This window comes from Melospiza melodia, assembly GCF_035770615.1.
Source record: "Melospiza melodia melodia isolate bMelMel2 chromosome 17 unlocalized genomic scaffold, bMelMel2.pri SUPER_17_unloc_2, whole genome shotgun sequence".
Classification (NCBI taxonomy): Eukaryota; Metazoa; Chordata; class Aves; order Passeriformes; family Passerellidae; genus Melospiza; species Melospiza melodia.
The window spans coordinates 48614-67829 of NW_026948503.1; the positions used below are offsets into that span (position 1 = coordinate 48614).

At 56.2% G+C, this 19216-nt stretch overlaps 2 protein-coding genes across 2 annotated transcripts in view; one reads left to right on the forward strand and one right to left on the reverse strand.

Moving 5' to 3' along the window:
* The window catches only part of LOC134433047 (procollagen galactosyltransferase 1-like), a 55096-nt gene extending 38131 nt beyond the window's left edge, over nt 1–16965 (forward strand). Inside the window, exons 10-13 of the mRNA XM_063181935.1 lie at nt 11260–11387; nt 13653–13859; nt 15631–15638; nt 15989–16965. Of these exons, the coding sequence (XP_063038005.1) occupies nt 11260–11387; nt 13653–13859; nt 15631–15638; nt 15989–16275 (630 nt within the window). The 3' untranslated portion in view covers nt 16276–16965. The remainder of the gene's footprint in view (nt 1–11259; nt 11388–13652; nt 13860–15630; nt 15639–15988) is intronic.
* Nucleotides 16966–18263: 1298 nt separating this feature from the next.
* Nucleotides 18264–19216, reverse strand: part of RASAL3 (RAS protein activator like 3) — a 31678-nt gene continuing 30725 nt past the window's right edge. Inside the window, 1 exon segment of the mRNA XM_063181957.1 lies at nt 18264–18515. Coding sequence (XP_063038027.1) covers nt 18264–18515 — 252 coding nt within the window.

Below are 19216 nucleotides of genomic sequence, written 5' to 3' on the forward strand. Positions count from 1 at the left end.
CTGGATTTGGGGGGGTCTCCCCGGATTTGGGGGTCTCTCCCCGGATTTGGGAGGGGTCTCCCCGGTATTTTGGGGGGTGTCTGAGGTGCCCCCCCTTTGGTGCCCCCCAGGTCGTTCCCCGACGAGGAGGGAACCCCAAATTTTGGGGTTTTCCTCAGGTTTTTCGGCTCCCTGTCTGTCCCAAATTTCGGGGGTCTCTCCCCGGATTTCGGGGGTCTCTCCCCGGTATTTTGGGGGGGTCTCCCCGGGATTTTGGGGTGTCTGAGGTGCCCCCCCCCGGTGCCCCCCAGGTCCTTCCCCAATGAGGAGGGAACCCCAAATTTTGGGGTTTTCCTCACATTTTGAGGGTCTCTGTGGGTCCCAAATTTCGGGGGTCTCTCCCCGGATTTGGGGGGGGTCTCCCCGGATTTGGGGGGGTCTCCCCGGGATTTTGGGGTGTCTGATGTGCCCCCCCCGGTGCCCCCCCAGGTCGTTCCCCGACAAGGAGGGAACCCCAAATTTTGGGGTTTTCCTCAGGTTTTTCGGCTCCCTGTCTGTCCCAAATTTCGGGGGTCTCTCCCAGGATTTTGGGGGGGTCTCTCCCCGGATTTGGGGGGGCTCTCCTCGGATTTTGGGGTGTCTGAGGTGCCCCCCCCCCGGTGCCCCCCAGGTCGTTCCCTGACGAGGAGGGAACCCCAAATTTTGGGCTTTTCCTCACATTTTGAGGGTCCCTGTGGGTCCCCAAATTTCGGGGGTCTCTCCCCGGATTTGGGGGGGGTCTCCCCATGATTTTGGGGGGTGTCTGAGGTGCCCCCCCGTTTGGTGCCCCCCAGGTCGTTCCCCGACGAGGAGGGGCCCCAAGCACTGGAGCCCCGCGCGCTACGAGCACGTGATGAGGCTGCGCCAGGAGGCCCTGGAGGCCGCCCGGGCCATGTGGGCCGATTACCTGCTGGTACGGGGCGGGCTGAACGTGGGGAGGGGGCCCCCGAATTTGGGGAGGGGTCCCCAAGGGTCCCCAAGGGTCCCCAAGGGTCCCTGAGCCCCAGGGAGGGGGGAAAAGCCACCCCAGAGGGGACAAACACAGCCCTGGGGTGGGGGACATTGGGGACACTCAGAGTTGAGTGTGGTTCTGTTGGAATTTGGGGAGGGTTCTGAATTTGGGGAGGGGGCCCCCGAATTTGGGGAGGGGTCCCCAAGGGTCCCCAAGGGTCCCCAAGGGTCCCTGAGCCCCAGGCAGGGGGGAGAAGCCACCCCAGAGGGGACAAACGCAGCCCTGGGGTGGGGGCACCCAGGCTCGGGTGGGGCTGGGTCTGAGCTGGGGGGCATCCTCAATTTGGGGAGGGGTCCCTGAATTCGGGGAGGGGTCTCCCAATTTGGGGAGGGGTCCCCAAGGGTCCCTCAAGGGTCCCTGAGCCCCCTCAAAGGGGACAAACCCAGCCCTGGGGTGGGGGACACTGGGGACACCTGGGCACAGGTGTGGCTGTGTCTGAATTTGGGAGGGGGGTCCTGAATGTGGGGAGGGGTCCCAGGTGTGTCACAGTTGTGACCCGGGTGTGACCCAGGTGTGACCCAGGTGTCACTCAGGTGTGTCACAGGTGTGTCCCAGGTGTGTCACACAGGTATCTGTGTCACAGTTCCTGGACACTGACAATGTCCTGGTGAACCCCAACACGCTGAGGGTGTCCCAGGTGTGTCACAGGTGTGTCACAGGTGTGTCAGATGTCACACAGGTGTGTCCCAGGTGTGTCACAGGTGTGTCCCAGGTGTCACACAGGTGTGTCCCCCGCAGTTCCTGGACGCTGACAATGTCCTGGTGAACCCCGACACGCTGGGGGTGTCCCAGGTGTAACTCAGGTGTAACTCAGGTGTAACTCAGGTGTGTCACAGGTGTGTCAGGTGTCACACAGGTGTCACACAGGTGTGTCCCAGGTGTGTCACACAGGTGTGTCCCCGCAGTTCCTGGACGCTGACAACGTCCTGGTGAACCCCGACACGCTGGCCGTGCTGCTGGCCGAGAACAGAACCGTGGTGGCGCCCATGCTGGACTCGCGCGCCGCCTACTCCAACTTCTGGTGCGGCATCACCCCGCAGGTGAGGGCGGGCACGGGCAGGGCGGGGCACCGACAGGGGAGGGCGGGCACAGGTGAGGGCGGGCACAGGCGAGGGTGTGGCACCGACAGGTGAGGGTGGGCACAGGTGAGGCTGTGACAGTGACAGGTGAGGGCAATGACAGGTGAGGGTGGGCACAGGTGAGGGTGGGCACAGGTGAGGGCGGGGCACAGGTGAGGGTGGGCACAGGTGAGGGTGGGCACAGGTGAGGGTGGGCACAGGTGAGGGCGGGCACAGGTGAGGGTGGGCACAGGTGAGGGTGGGCACAGGTGAGGGTGGGCACAGGTGAGGGTGTGGCACTGACAGGTGAGGGTGGGGCACAGGTGAGGGTGTGGCACTGACAGGTGAGGGTGGGGCACAGGTGAGGGTGTGGCACCGACAGGTGAGGGTGGGCACAGGTGACAGTGGGGCACAGGTGAGGGTGTGGCACTGACAGGTGAGGGTGGGGCACAGGTGAGAGTGTGGCACTGACAGGTGAGGGTGTGGCACTGATGGGCGAGGGCACAGACAGGTGAGGGTGTGGCCATTCCCTCATTCCCTGTGGTCATTCCAGCCCTTCTGGCCCCAGGCCAGGTGGGCACTCTCCCATTCCCAGCGGTCACTCATTGGTCACTCAGGGTCACTCAGTGGTCACTCACTGGTCACTCACTGGTCACTCACTGGTCACTCACTGGTCACTCTCCCTGTTCCCAGGGCTATTACCGGCGCACGGCCGCCTACCTGCCGATCCCAGTGGTCACTCACTGGTCACTCACTGGTCACTCATTGGTCACTCACTGGTCACTCATTGGTCACTCATTGGTCACTCATTGGTCACTCATTGGTCACTCAGTGGTCACTCATTGGTCACTCACTGGTCACTCATTGGTCACTCCCCGTTCCCAGGGCTATTACTGGCGCACGGCCGCCTACCTGCCGATCCCAGTGGTCACTCATTGGTCACTCAGTGGTCACTCACTGGTCACTCACTGGTCTCTCATTGGTCTCTCATTGGTCACTCACTGGTCACTCAGTGGTCACTCACTGGTCACTCACTGGTCACTCAGGGTCACTCACTGGTCACTCACTGGTCACTCATTGGTCACTCACTGGTCACTCATTGGTCACTCATTGGTCACTCATTGGTCTCTCATTGGTCACTCATTGGTCTCTCAGTGGTCACTCAGTGGTCACTCAGTGGTCACTCATTGGTCACTCAGGGTCACTCAGTGGTCACTCACTGGTCACTCATTGGTCACTCATTGGTCACTCATTGGTCACTCATTGGTTACTCAGTGGTCACTCACTGGTCACTCAGTGGTCACTCTCCCCGTCCCCAGGGCTATTACCGGCGCACGGCCGCCTACCTGCCGATCCCAGTGGTCACTCACTGGTCACTCACTGGTCACTCACTGCTCACTCTCCCCGTCCCCAGGCTATTACCGGCGCACGGCCGCCTACCTGCCCATCCGGCGCCGGGAGCGCCGCGGCTGCTTCGCGGTGCCCATGGTGCACTCGACGTTCCTGCTGGACCTGCGCCGGGAGCGCGCGCGGCACCTGGCCTTCCACCCGCCGCCGCCCGGCTACGCCGGCCCCTGGGACGACATCCTGGTGTTCGCCGCCGCCTGCCGCCACGCCGGTGAGGGTTGGCTAATGGGTTGGGTTGGGTTGGGATTGTTGGGTTGGGTTGGGTTGGGTTGGGATTGGGACGACGTCCTGGTGTTCGCCGCCGCCTGCCGCCACGCCGGTGAGCATCGGCAATGGGCATGGGTTGGGTTGGGATTGTTGGGTTGGGTTGGGTTGGGTTGAGTTGGGTTGTTGGGTTGGGTTGGGTTGGTTGGGTTGGGTTGAATTGGGTTGGGACTGGGACGACGTCCTGGTCTTCGCCGCCGCCTGCCGCCACGCCGGTGAGGACGGGCAATGGGGTCAGGCAATGTTCGTGTCCAACCGGGAGCAGTTCGGGTTCCCGTTATTCCCAATCCCAATCCCGTTAATCCCGTTATTCCCGTTATTCCAGGTGTGCAGATGTTTGTGTCCAACCGGGAGCAGTTCGGGTTCCCGTTCCCAATCCCGTTATTCCCGTTATTCCCATTATTCCCGTCATTCCCAGGCATGCAGATGTTCGTGTCCAACCGGGAGCAGTTCAGGTTCCCATTATTCCCAATCCCGTTATTCCCGTTATTCCCGTTGTTCCAGGCGTGCAGATGTTCGTGTCCAACCGGAGCAGTTCGGGTTCCCGTTATTCCCAACATTCCCATTATTCCCATTATTCCCAATGTTCCAGGCGTGCAGATGTTCGTGTCCAACCGGGAGCAGTTCGGGTTCCTGTTATTCCCAACATTCCCGTTATTCCCATTATTCCCAATGTTCCAGGTGTGCAGATGTTCGTGTCCAACCGGGAGCAGTTCGGGTTCCCGTTATTCCCAATCCCAATCCCGTTATTCCCGTTATTCCCGTTATTCCAGGCGTGCAGATGTTCGTGTCCAACCGGGAGCAGTTCGGGTTCCTGTTCCCAATCCCAATCCCGTTATTCCCAATCCCAATCCCGTTAATCCCGTTATTCCCGTTATCCCAGGGGTTCAGATGTTCGTGTCCAACCGGGAGCAGTTCAGGTTCCCATTATTCCCAATCCCGTTATTCCCATTATTCCCGTTGTTCCAGGCGTGCAGATGTTCGTGTCCAACCGGGAGCAGTTCGGGTTCCTGTTATTCCCGTTATTCCCAATCCCGTTATTCCCAATCCCGTTATTCCCGTCATTCCCAGGGGTTCAGATGTTCGTGTCCAACCGGGAGCAGTTCGGGTTCCCGTTCCCAATCCCGTTATTCCCATTATTCCCGTTATTCCAGGTGTGCAGATGTTCGTGTCCAACCGGGAGCAGTTCGGGTTCCCGTTATTCCCGTTATTCCCGTTATTCCCAGGGGTTCAGATGTTCGTGTCCAACCGGGAGCAGTTCGGGTTCCTGTTATTCCCGTTATTCCCAATCCCATTATTCCCGTTATTCCCGTTATTCCAGGCGTGCAGATGTTCGTGTCCAACCGGGAGCAGTTCGGGTTCCTGTTATTCCCGTTATTCCCAATCCCATTATTCCCGTTATTCCCGTTATTCCAGGCGTGCAGATGTTCGTGTCCAACCGGGAGCAGTTCGGGTTCCTGTTCCCAATCCCAATCCCGTTATTCCCAATCCCGTTATTCCCGTTATTCCCGTTATTCCAGGCGTGCAGATGTTCGTGTCCAACCGGGAGCAGTTCGGGTTCCCGTTCCCAATCCCGTTATTCCCGTTATTCCAGGCGTGCAGATGTTCGTGTCCAACCGGGAGCAGTTCGGGTTCCTGCCGGTGCCGCTGCGCTCCCAGAGCTCCCTGCGGGACGAGGCCGAGAACTTCCTGCACGTCCAGCTGGAGATCATGGGTGAGACCCCGAGGGATCCCAATGGATCCCAGTGGATCCTGATGGATCCCGATGGATCCCGATGGATTCACAGCTTTGGATTGGGTGGGAGAGGAGGATCCCTATGGATCCCAAAGGATCCCAATTGATCTGGGGACCGTGGGGTTGTGTGGGGCAGGGAAGGATCCTGAAGGATCCCGATGGATTCAGAGCTTTGGGATTGTGAGGGAGAGAGGGAAGGATTCTAATGGATCCCGATGGATCCCGATGGATTCAGAGCTTTGGGATTGTGGGGAGAGGAGGATCCCCATGGATCCCAAAGGATTCCAAGGGATTCAGGGACTTGGGATTGTGGGGCAGGGAGGGATCCCGAAGGATCCCGATGGATCCAGAGCTTTGGGATTGGGGGCGAGAGGAGAATCCCAAAGGATCCCAAAGGTTCCCGATTTATCCAGAGCTTTGGGATTGGGTGGGAGAGGAGGATCCCAATGGATCCCAATGGATCCCAATGGATTCAAAGCTTTTGGGATTGGGTGGGAGAGGAGGATCCCAATGGATCCCAATGGATCCCAATGGATTCAAAGCTTTGGGATTGGGTGGGAGAGGAGAATCCCAATGGATCCCAAAGGATCCCAAAGGATCCAGAGCTTTGGGATTGGGGGCGAGAGGAGAATCCCAAAGGATCCCAAAGGTTCCCAAAGGATCCAGAGCTTTGGGATTGGGTGGGAGAGGAGGATCCCAATGGATCCCAAAGGTTCCCAAAGGTTCCCTAGGGATCCAGAGCTTTGGGGTTGGGTGGGAGAGGAGGATCCCAGTGGATCCCGGTGGATTCAGGGCTTTGGGATCATCCCAAGGGATTCAGGGCTTTGGGATTGGGGGGGAAGGAAGAATCCCAATGGATCCCGATGGATTCAGGGCTTTGGGATCATCCCAAGGGATCCAGGGCCTTGGGACCCTGGGGGAGGAGAAGGATCCTGGGATGGGATCCTTGGGATTAGGGATTCTTCACCCCCAGGATGGGAAATGTTCCCATGGGATCTGGGGCCCATTCCCATGGGATCTGGGGATGATTCCCTTTGGGATTTAGGGCCCATTCCCGTGGGATTTAGGACGGATTCCCTTTGGGATTTAGGGGCCCATTCCCATGGGATTTAGGGGCTCATCCCCATGGGATTTTGGGCCTATTCTCACAAGATTTGGGGCTCATTCCCATGGGATTTGGGGACCAGTTCCTTTGGGATTTTGGGGCTGATTGCTTTGGGATTTAAGGCCCATTCCCATGGGATCTGTGACTCATTCCCATGGAATTTAGGGGCCTATTCCCATGGGATTTGGGGCCCATTCCAATGGGATTTGGGGGCCCATTCCAATGGGATTTGGGGGCCCATTCCAGTGGGATTTGGGGCTGATTCCTTTGGGATTTTGGGGCTGATTTCTGTGTGATTTAGGGCTGATTCCTTTGGGATTTAGGGCACATTCCCCTGGGGTTTAAGGGCCCATTCCCATGGGATTTAGGGCCCATTCCTATGGGATTTGGGCCCCATCCCCACGGAATTTTCCCGTCCCCACAGTGAAGCTGCCTCCGGCCGAGCCCTCCCCACACGTGTGGGTCCCTCCCAAGGTCCTGGACAAGCTGGGATTTGATGAGGTGGGAGCCCCTCCCTCGGAATCACCCTCGGGATCTGGGGCCTTTCCCACCCTTTCCTTGGGATTTTGGGTCCTTTTCCTCCTTTTCCTTGGGATTTTGGGTCGTTTTCCTTCTTTATTTCTGGATTTTGGGCGAATCTCCTCAGATCTCTCAATTCCCCCCCAGGTTTTGGGCGAATGCCCCCAAATTTCCCCCATTTTCCTCCTGGATTTCCCCATTTTCCCCTGGATTTTGGGTGAATCCCCCCAGATTTCCCCATTTCTCCCCAGTTTTCCCCCCAGCTGTCCCCAATTTCCCCCATATATCCCCATTTCCCTCAAGATTTCCCCCTGGATTTCGGGGTGAATTTCCCAATTTCCCCCTGGATTTCAGGTGAATCCCCCAGATTTCCCTATTTTCCCCCAGATTTCCCCATTTCCCCCCTGATTTTGGGTGTATTCCCCCACGTTTCCCCGATTTTTCCCCATTTTCTCCTCAGTTTTTCCCAATTTTTCCCCATTTTCCCCCAGTTTGCCCCCATTTTCCCCCAGTTTTTCCCCATTTTCCTCACAGATTTTGGGGTGAATTTCCCCATTTGCCCCTGGATTTTGGGTGAATCCTCCCAGATGTCCCCATTTCCCTCCAGATTTTGGGTGAATTCCCCCCGATTTCCCCAATTTCCCCCACAGTTTTTCCCCGTTTCCCTCCGGATTTTGGGTGAATTTCCCCAGATTTTGGGTGAATTCCCCCAGATTTCCCCATTTCCCCTCAATTTTCCCCCATTTTCTCCCCATTTTCTCCCATTTTCCCCCAGATTTTCCCATTTCCCCCCAGATTTCCCCATTTTCCCACGGATTTTGGCTGAGTCCCCCAGATTTCCCCAATTTCTCCCCATTTCCCCCCCAGTTTTTCCCCATTTTCCCCTCAGATTTTGGGGTGAATTTCCCATTTCCTCTGTGATTTTGGGTGAATTCCCCCAGATTTCCCCATTTCCCCCTGGATTTCAGGGTGAATTTCCCCATTTCCCCTGGATTTTGGGTCAGTTTCCCCAGATCACATTTTGGGTGAATCCCCCCCAACTTTCCCCTATTTCTCCCAGATTTCCACATTTTGCCCCCAATTTTTCTCCATTTTCCCCCAATTATTTCCCCCAATTTCCCCAAATTTCCCCATTTTTCCCCAGGTGTTCCTGATCAACCTGCGCCGCCGTTCGTGGCGCCGGGCGCGGATGCTGCGCTCGCTGCACGAGCTGGGGGGTGAACCCCAAACTGGTGGAGGCCGTGGACGGACGGTGAGACCCCAAAAACCCCCAAAAACACCCCAAAAAACACCCCAAAAACACCCCAAAAAACACCCCAAAAAACACCCCAAACACCACCCCAAAAACACCCCCAAAAGCACCCCAAAAAACCCCCCCAAAAACACCCCAAAAAACACCCCCAAAAACACCCAAAAAAACACCCCAAAAAGCACCCCAAAAACACCCAAAAAACACCCAAAAATCCCCCAAAATCTCCCAAAAAACCACCCCAAAAACACCCCAAAACCACCCCAAAACCCCCCCCAAAAACACCCCAAAACTCCCCCAAAAAACACCCCAAAAACACCCCAAAAAAACCCCCAAAAAACCCCCCAAAAACCCCCCCAAACCCCCCCAAAAATACCCCCAAAACCACCCCAAAAACTCCCCAAAAAACACCCCCAAAAATCCCCCAGAGACTCCAAGATTTCTCTGGTTTTCCCCCATTTCCCCTCAGATTTCCCCCCAGATTTTGGGTCAGTTTCCCCGGATTTTGGGCAAATCCCCCCCTGCATTGCCCCAAACCCCCCCAGACCCCCCCAGACCCCCCAGAGCCCGTTCTGGAACTTTCCCCCAGGATTTTGGCTGAATTCCCCCAGATTTTGGGTGAATTTTCCCCATTTCCCCCTGGATTTTGGGTAAATTCCCCCAGATTTTGGGTGAATTTTCCCCATTTCCCCCTGGATTTTGGGTAAATTCCCCCAGATTTTGGGTGAATTTTCCCCATTTCTCCCTGGATTTTGGGTCAATTTCCCCGGATTTTGGGCAAATCCCCCCCAGCCCCCCCGGCCCCCGTTCCGGAACGTTCCGTGCCCTCAGGGCGCTGAACCGCAGCCGGGTGGAGGCGCTGGGGTGCGGATGCTGCCGGGCTACCGGGACCCCTTCCACGGGCGGGCGCTGACCCACGGCGAGGTGGGCTGCTTCCTCAGCCACCACGGCGTCTGGCAGGAGGTGAGGAACCCCAAATTTGGAAAATTTGGGAATTTTGGGTGAAAATTTGGGGTTTTGGGGGGTCTGGAGCAATCCAGGGGTCCAGGGAGTGCAGGGGGATTGCAGGGAGTTCCCAAGGAGCCGCTGCTTCCTCAGCCACCACGGGGTGTGGCAGGAGGTGAGGAACCCCAAATCCGGGAAATTTGGGTGAAAATTTGGGTTTTGGGGGGTCTGGGATGGAATTTGGGGGGTCTGGGATGGAATTTGGGGTCCAGAGAATTTGGGATTTGGGGCAGATTCAGGGAATCCCAAAGGAGCCGCTGCTTCCTCAGCCATTGCCGGGTCTGGCAGGAGGTGAGGAGCCCCAAATTCAGGAAATTTGGGCGAAAATTTGGGGTTTTGGGGGGGTCTGGGATGGAATTTGGGGTTCAGGGAGTGCAGGGAGTTCCCAAGGAGCCGCTGCTTCCTCAGCCACCACGGGGTGTGGCAGGAGGTGAGGAACGTGGATTTCGGGAATTTTGGGAAATTTTGGGAAATTTGGGTGAAAATTTGGGGTTTTGGGGAGGTCTGGGATAGAATTTGGGGGGTCTGGAACAATCCAGAGGGTCCTGGGGGTCAAGGAATCCAAGGGGAATCCAGGGGTTTCCAAAGGAGCCGCTGCTTCCTCAGCCATTGCCGGGTCTGGCAGGAGGTGAGCAGCCCCAGATTCGGGAATTTTGGGTGAAAATTTGGGGTTTTGGGGGTCTGGAGCAATCCTGGGGGTCTGGGAGTGCGGGGGGATCAGGGAATTCTCAGGGGTGGGAGCGACACTGCCGGCATCCATCCCAAATCCTGGAATTCCCGGGGTCCGTCCCAAATCCCCGGAATCCCTGGAATTCCCAGAGTCCATCCCAAATGCCGGAATTCCCGGGATCCATCCCAAATCCCTGAAATCCCCAGAATCCCCGGAATTCCCGGGGTCCATCCCAAATTCCCAAATCCCTGGAATCCCCGGGGTCCATCCCAATCCCGGGGTCCATCCCAATCCCGGAATCCCTGGAATCCCCGGGTCCATCCCAAATTCCCAAATCCCGGAATCCCCGGGGTCCATCCCAATCCCGGGGGTCCATCCCAAATTCCCAAATCCCGGAATCCCTGGTGTCCATCCCAATCCTGGGGGTCCATCCCAAATCCCAGAATCCCCGGAATCCCCAGGGTCCATCCCAAATTCCCAAATCCCCAGAATCCCCGGGGTCCATCCCCAATCCCGGAATCCCCGGGGTCCATCCCAAATCCCGGAATTCCTGGGGTCCATCCCCAGTTCCCGGGGTCCATCCCAAATCCCGGGGTCCATCCCAAATTCCCAAATCCCGGAATTTCTGGGGTCCATCCCAATCCCAGAATCCCTGGAATCCCCGGGGTCCATCCCAAATTCCCAAATCCTGGAATCCCCGGGGTCCGTCCCAAATCCTAGAATCCCCGGAATCCCCGGGGTCCATCCCAATCCTGGGGGTCCATCCCAAATTCCCAAATCCCGGAATCCCTGGTGTCCATCCCAATCCCGGGGTCCATCCCAATCCCGGAATCCCCGGGGTCCATCCCAAATTCCCGAATTCCCAAATCCCGGAATCCCCGGGATCCATCCCAAATTCCCAAATCCTGGAATCCCCGGGGTCCGTCCCAAATCCCGGAATCCCCGGAATCCCCGGGGTCCATCCCAAATTCCCAAATCCCGGAATCCCCGGGGTCCATCCCAATCCCGGGGGTCCATCCCAAATTCCCAAATCCCGGAATCCCTGGTGTCCATCCCAATCCCGGGGTCCATCCCAATCCCGGAATCCACGGGCTCCGTCCCAATCCCGGGGTCCATCCCAAATCCCGGAATCCCGGGGTCCATCCCAAATTCCCAAATTCCCGAATCCCGGAATCCGCGGGCTCCGTCCCCACCCCGGTGCCCGCCGCCGTCCCCAGATCGCGGCGCGGGGCCTGCGGCGCTCGCTGGTGTTCGAGGACGATCTGCGCTTCGAGGTTTTCTTCCGCAGCCGCCTGACGGAGCTGATGCGGCAGCTGGAGGAGGCGGCCATCGAGTGGGACCTCATGTGAGAGCCTTCCTCCTCATCCTCATCCTCATCCTCATCCTCACCCCGAAACTCGTCCCTATCCCAATGCCCCGGGGCCTCGTGTGAGAGCCTTCCTCCTCATCCTCAGCATCCTCAGCATCCTCATCCCAAAACTCATCCCTAGCCCAATCCCCTGGGGCCTTGTGTGAGCCTTCATCATCCTCGTCATCATCCTCACCCCGAAACTCATCCCTATCCCAATCCAAATCCCCTGGGGCCACGCGTGATCCTTCATCGTCCTCATCATCATCCTCATCCCAGTCTTCATCCGAAACTCATCCCAATCCCAATGCCCCGGGGCCTCGTGTGAGAGCCTTCGTCCTCGTCCTCATCCTCAGCCCGAAACTCGTCCCTATCCCAATGCCCCGGGGCCTCGTGCGAGCCTTCCTCCTCCTCCTCATCATCCTCATCCCAAAACTCATCCCTATCCCCATCCAAATCCCTGGGGCCTCGTGTTAGAGCCTTCCTCCTCATCCTCATCCTCACCCCAAAACTCAACCCTATCCCAATGCCCCGGGGCCTCGTGTGAGAGCCTTCGTCCTCATCCTCATCCTCACCCCCGAAACTCATCCCTATCCCAATCCAAATCCCCTGGGGCCGCGCGTGCTCCTTCATCGTCCTCATCATCATCCTCATCCCAGTCTTCATCCCAAAACTCATCCCAATCCAAATCCCCTGGGGCCTCGTGTGAGAGCCTTCATCAGCATCATCCTCATCCTCGCCTCAATCCTTGTTCTCATCCCAATCCTCGTGCCAAAGCTCATCCCAGTCCCCTGGGACCTCGTGTGAGCCTTCATCCTGTCATCGTCCTCATCATCCTCACGCTCACCCCACTGCTCCCCATTTCCCGAGGCCCTCTTGGATCCCATTGGGGCCAGTGATCCAATAGCAGTGACCCCAATGACCCCAGTGACCCCAGTGACCCCAGTGACCCCATTGACCGCAATTATCCCATTGATCTCATTCATCCCATTGATCCCAATACCCCAATCCCATTGATGACCCCCGTTGTTGGCAGCTACCTGGGCCGGAAGCGTCTGGAGCCGGAGCGCTCGGAGCGCGGCGTCTGTCCCCGTCCCATTGACCCCACTGACCCCATTGATCCCAGTGACCCCATTGACCTCATTCATCCCATTGATCTCATTGATCTCATTGATCTCATTGATCCCATTGACTGAAATAACCCCGCTGCTGGCAGTTACCTGGGCCGGAAGCGCCTGGAGCCGGAGCGCTCGGAGCTCTGTCCCTGTCCCATTGACCCCACTGATCCTGTTGATCCCACTGACCCCATTGATCCCAGTGACCCCCATGACTCCATTGACCCCATTGACCCCATTGATCTCATTGATCCCATTGACTGAAATAACCCCGCTGTTGGTAGTTACCTGGGCCGGAAGCGTCTGGAGCCGGAGCGCTTGGAGCGTGGTGTCTGTCCCTGTCCCATTGACCCCCATGACCCCATTGATCCCAATGACCCCAATGACCCCATTGATCCCAATGACCCCATTGATCTCATTGATCCCATTGAAATGACTCCACAGCTACCTGGGCCGGAAGCGTCTGGAGCCGGAGCGCTCGGAGCTCTGTCCCTGCCCCATTGACCCCACTGACCCCAGTGACCCCAGTGACCCCATTGACCCCCATGACTCCAATGACCCCATTGATTGACCCCATTGATCCATTGATCTCATTGATCTCATTGACCCCATTGACTGAAATGACCCCACAGCTACCTGGGCCGGAAGCGCCTGGAGCCGGAGCGCTCAGAGCTCTGTCCCTGTCCCATTGACCCCACTGACCCCATTGATCCCAGTGACCCCACTGACCCCATTGACCCATTGATCTCATTGATCCCACTGACTGAAATAACCCCACAGTTACCTGGGCCGGAAGCGCCTGGAGCCGGAGCGCTCGGAGCGCGGTGTCTGTCCCATTGACCCCATTGATCTCATTGATCCCAATGACCCCATTGATCCCAGTGACCCCCATGACTCCAATGACCCCATTGACCCCATTGATCTCATTGATCCCAATGACCCCATTGATCCCATTGACCCCCATGACCCCAATGATCTCATTGATCCCATTGACTGAAATAACCCCGCTGTTGGCAGTTACCTGGGCCGGAAGCGTCTGGAGCCGGAGCGCTCGGAGCTCTGTCCCTGCCCCATTGACCCACTGATCCCAATGATCTCATTGATCCCATTGATCTCATTGATCCCACTGACTGAATTAACCCCACAGTTACCTGGGCCGGAAGCGCCTGGAGCCGGAGCGCTCGGAGCGCGCCGTGCCGGGCGTGCGGCAGCTGCTGCGCCCGGGCTACTCCTACTGGAGCCTGGGCTACGCGCTGTCCCTGCGCGGCGCCCGCAAGCTGCTGGCGGCCGAGCCCCTGGGCAAGATGATCCCCGTGGACGAGTTCCTGCCCCTCATGTTCGACCGGCACCCCAGGTACAGGATGTGGGAGATTTGGGGGGTTTGGGGTCAGGGATTTGTGGGGTTTGTGGGATACAGGGACGAGTTCCTGCCCCTCATGTTCGACCGCCACCCCAGGTACCAGAACTGTGGGATTCGGGCGGTTTATGGGGTTGGGAATAGTGGGTATGGGACACAGGGACGAGTTCCTGCCCCTCAGGATTTGTGGGATTCGGGGGGTTTGGGGTCAGGGATTTGTGGGATTTGGGGGGTTTGGGGTCAGGGATTTGTGGGGTTTGTGGGATACAGGGATGAGTTCCTGCCCCTCATGTTTGACTGGCACCCCAGGTATCAGATCTATGGGATTTGGGGGGTTTGGGGTCACGGATTTGTGGGGTTTGGGGTCAGGGATTTGTGGGGTTTGTGGGATACAGGGACGAGTTCCTGCCCCTCATGTTCGACCGGCACCCCAGGTACAGGATGTGGGGGATTTGGGGGGTTTGGGGTCAGGATTTGTGGGATTTGGGGGGTTTGGGGTCAGGGATTTGTGGGGTTTATGGGATACGGGGACGAGTTCCTGCCCCTCATGTTTGACCGACACCCCAGGTACAGGATGTGGGAGATTTGGGGGGTTTGGGGTCAGGGATTTGTGGGGTTTGTGGGATACAGGGACGAGTTCCTGCCCCTCATGTTCGACCGCCACCCCAGGTACCAGATCTATGGGATTTGGGGTCAGGGATTTATGGGGTTTGTGGGATTTGTGGGATTTATGGGATTTATGGGATACAGGGACGAGTTCCTGCCCCTCATGTCCAACCAGCACCCCAGGTTCCCATTTTTCCCCATTTCTCCCCATTTCTCCTGGTTTTTTTTCTCGTTTTTTGTCCCCAAATTTTCCCCATTTTCCCCCCAAATTTTAACCAAATTTCCCCCATTTTTTTCCCCCCCCAGCCCCGAGTACTCGCGGCACTTTTCCCAGATCTCTCACCTCTTTCCCCCCCATTTCCCCACCATTTCTCCCATTTTTTTCCCATTTCACCCCAAATTTTCCCCTTTTTTTCCTATTTTTCCCCATTTTTTCCCATTTTCCCCCATTTTTCACCCATATTCCCCCAGCCCCGAATACTCCTGGCACTTCTCCCAGACCTCTCACGTCTTTCCCCCCAATTTTCCCCCCATTTCTCCCATTTTTTCCTGTTTTTTCTTGTTTTTTTCCCATTTTCCCTCCATTTCTCCCCATATTTCCCCCATTTTCCCCCAATTTTTTAACCTTTTTTCCCCATTTTCTCCCCATTTCTCCCGGTTTTTTCCTTGGTTTCTTCCCCATTTTTTCCCCCATTTTTTCCTCCGTTTTTCCCCCATTTTTCCCCCAAATTTTAACCAAATTCCCCCATTTTTTTCCCCCCCAGCCCCGAGTACTCGCGGCACTTTTCCCAGATCTCTCACCTCTTTCCCCCCCATTTCCCCACCATTTCTCCCATTTTTTTCCCATTTTCCCTCCATTTCTCCCCATATTTCCCCCATTTCCCCCCAATTTTTCCCTTTTTTCCCCATTTTTTCCCCATTTCCCCCAATTTTTCCCACTTTCCCTCCATTTCTCCCCATATTCTCCCATTTTCCCCCAATTTTTTCCCCATTTTCTCCCCATTTCTCCCTTGTTTTTTTTCCCTGTTTTTTTCCCATTTTCCCTCGTTTTTTCCTTGTTTTTTTCCCTGTTTTTTTCCCATTTTCCCCCATTTTTTCCTCCGTTTTTCCCCATTTTTCCCCAAATTTTAACCAAATTTCCCCCATTTTTCCCCCCCCCCAGCCCCGAGTACTCGCGGCACTTTTCCCAGACACCTCACCTCTTTCCCCCAATTTTCCCCCCATTTCTCCCATTTTTTCTGTTTTTTCCCCATTTTCCCCCATTTTTTCCCACTTTCCCTCCATTTCTCCCATAGTTCCCCCATTTTGCCCCAATTTTTTCCCCATTTTCTCCCCATTTCTCCCATTTTTTCCTTGGTTTTTTTTCCCTGTTTTTTTCCCATTTTCCCTCGTTTTTTCCTTGTTTTTTTCCCTGTTTTTTTTCCCATTTTCCCCCGTTTTTTCCTCCGTTTTTCCCCATTTTTCCCCCAAATTTTAACCAAATTTCCCCCATTTTTTTCCCCCCTCCCCAGCCCCGAGTAACTCGCGGCACTTTGCCCGCCGGGACCTGGTGGCGTTTTCGGCGGAGCCGCTGCTGCTCTTCCCCACGCACTACACGGGGGAGCCCGGCTACGTCAGCGACACCGAGAGCCCCCCGGGGACCCCCGAAATCCGGGAGGAGGATGAGGAGGAATTCCCGAGGGAATCCCGGAATTCCCAACTCCCGGAGAAACCCGAAACTTGGGATGAGGATGGGGACGAGGAGTTCCCGTGGGAACCCCAGAATTCCCAACCCCGGCACGACAGCGACGCCCGCGACGAGCTCTGACCCCAGAATTTGGGATTTCCGGGGAAAAATTCCTGCGGGAATCCCGGAATTTCCATCCCTGGCAGGACACCAAGAGCCCCCCCAAAATATCCCCCAAATTTGGGATTTTTGGGGAAAAAATTCCTGCGGGAATCCTGGAATTTCCATCCCCAGAGCCCCCCCCCAGAATTTGGGATTTTTGGGGAAAAATTCCTGCGGGAATCCCGGAATTTCCATCCCCAGAGCCCCCCCCCAAATTTGGTATTTCTGGGGAAAAATTCCTGTGGGAATCCCGGAATTCCCAACCCTGGCAGGACACCGAGAACCCCCAAAAATATCCCCCAAAATTTGGGATTTTTGGGGAAAAATTCCTGCGGGAATCCCGGAATTTCCATCCCCAGAACCCCCCCCAGAATTTGGGATTTTTGAGGGAAAAATTCCTGCGGGAATCCTGGAATTTCCATCCCCAGAGCCCCCCCCAGAATTCGGGATTTTTTGGGGAAAAATTCCTGTGGGAATCCCGGAATTCCCAACCCTGGCAGGACACCAAGAGCCCCCCCCAAAATATCCCCAAAATTTGGGATGGGACAGAATTCCCACGGGAATCCCGGAATTCCCAACCCCGGCGCGACAGCGACGAGCTCTGACCCCAAAATCCCCCAAATTTGGGGGATTTTTGTAAACAAATAAAGTTTCTATTTTTATTTTTAATCCTGGTTTGGAGTTTTTCTATTCCCCTTTTATTACCAAATAAAGTTTTTATTTTTATTTCTATTTTTAAAGGGTTTTTTAAAATTATTTTTAACTGTAGTTTGTGGTTTTTTCACCCCCCCCCTTTCCAGGTGTTTTTGGGGAGATTTTGGGCCATTTCCCGTCCTGAAATTCCAGGATTTGGGAGTTTGGGATGGTCCTTGGGGGACAGGGAAACTGAGGCAGGAAAAAAAAACCCCAAAATTCAGGGAAAATCCCCCAAAATTCAGTGGGGAAAATCCCCAAAATCTGGGGAAAAATCCCCAAAATTCAGTGGGAAAATTCCCCAAAATTCCCAAATTTGGGAGGAAAGGGAAACTGAGGCAGGGAAAAAAACCCCAAAATTCAGGGAAAATCCCCCAAAATTCAGTGGGAAAATTCCCCAAAATTCCCAAATTTGGGATCCCAGGAAAGGGAAACTGAGGCAGGAAACACACTGGGGAAACTGAGGCACGAGGGGGATTTGGGGGTTTTTAGGTGGATTTGGGGGATTTTGGGTTTTTTGGGGGGATTTTGGATTTTTTGGGGGGATTTTGGGTTTTTTTGGGGGGATTTTGGGTTTTTGGGGTGTTGGAATGTTTTCCTGGGGCATTTTTTGGATTGTTTTGGGGGATTTTCAGAGATTTTTTTTTAGTTTTTTTGGGGCTGTTTTGGGGGTTTTTGGGGGGGCGAATTTTTGGGGGATTTTCAGGGATAATTTTTTTTTTTTTTTTGATATTTTAGAGATATTTTGGGGATATTTTCAGGACATTTTGGGGCTATTTTCAGGGTTATTTTTGGGGTGATTTTGGAGCATTTTGGGGCTCAGAGCTCGTCGTGCTCCTCGTGCAGGGCCGGGGGCTCCCCGCGGGGTTTGGGCATTTTGAGGGGATTTTTGGGGGATATTTTGGGGACGTTTTCAGGATTTTTTGGGGATATTTCAGGGATATTTTCAGGATATTTTGATGATATTTCGGGGATGTTTTCAGGGATATTTTGGGGTGAATTTGGGCCGTTTTGGGGCTCAGAGCTCGTCGTGCTCCTCGTGCAGGGCCGGGGCTCCCTGCAGGGATTGGGGCATTTTGGGATATTTTGGGGACATTGGGGGACATTGGGAACACTGGGAGGACACTGAGGGGACACCATGGTGGCATCAAGGGGACACTGGTGACAACGCCATCGTTTATTCCCGTGACACCGAGGGGATGGTGACAGTGACGGTGACACCTCGGGGACACCTTGGGGACATTCGGTGTCACACATTGGTGGCATCGCTGTCGTCACCAGGCTCGTGGTGGCACCTGGGGACACCTCGGGGACACCTTGGGACATTGGGTGTCACACGCTGGTGGCATCGCTGTCATTGTCAGGGTCGTGGTGGCACCTTGGGGACACTTTGGGACATTCGTGTCACACGCTGGTGGCGTCGCTGTCGTCACCAGGCTCGTGGTGGCACCTTGGGACACTTTGGGGACATCGAGGTGGCCCCGGGCCCTGCGCAGCTCCTGCTCCAGCCCCGAGAGGCGCCGCTCCTGCCCAGGGGACACCGAGGGGACACCGAGGGGACATTGAGGGGACACTGAGGGGACACCGAGGGGACATTGGGGGACACCGAGGGGACACTGAGGGGACATTGAGGGGACATTGAGGGGACAATGAGGGGACACTGAGGGGACATTGAGGGGACACTGAGGGGACACCGAGGGGACACTGAGGGGACACTGAGGGGACACCGAGGGACATTGAGGGGACACTGAGGGGACACTGAGGGGACACTGAGGGGACAATGGGGGGACATTGGGGGACACCGAGGGGACATTGGGGGACACTGAGGGGACAATGAGGGGACACCGAGGGGACACTGAGGGGACACCGAGGGGACATTGAGGGGACACTGAGGGGACACTGAGGGGACACTGAGGGGACATTGAGGGGACAATGGGGGGACAATGGGGGGACACTGAGGGGACATTGGGGGACACCGAGGGGACATTGGGGGACACTGAGGGGACAATGAGGGGACATTGAGGGGACATTGAGGGGACATTGGGGGGACACTGAGGGGACATTGAGGGGACACTGAGGGGACATTGAGGGACACTGAGGGGACACTGAGGGGACATTGAGGGGACAATGGGGGGACAATGGGGGACACTGAGGGGACACCGAGGGACATTGAGGGGACATTGAGGGGACAACTGAGGGGACACTGAGGGGACAATGGGGGGGACAT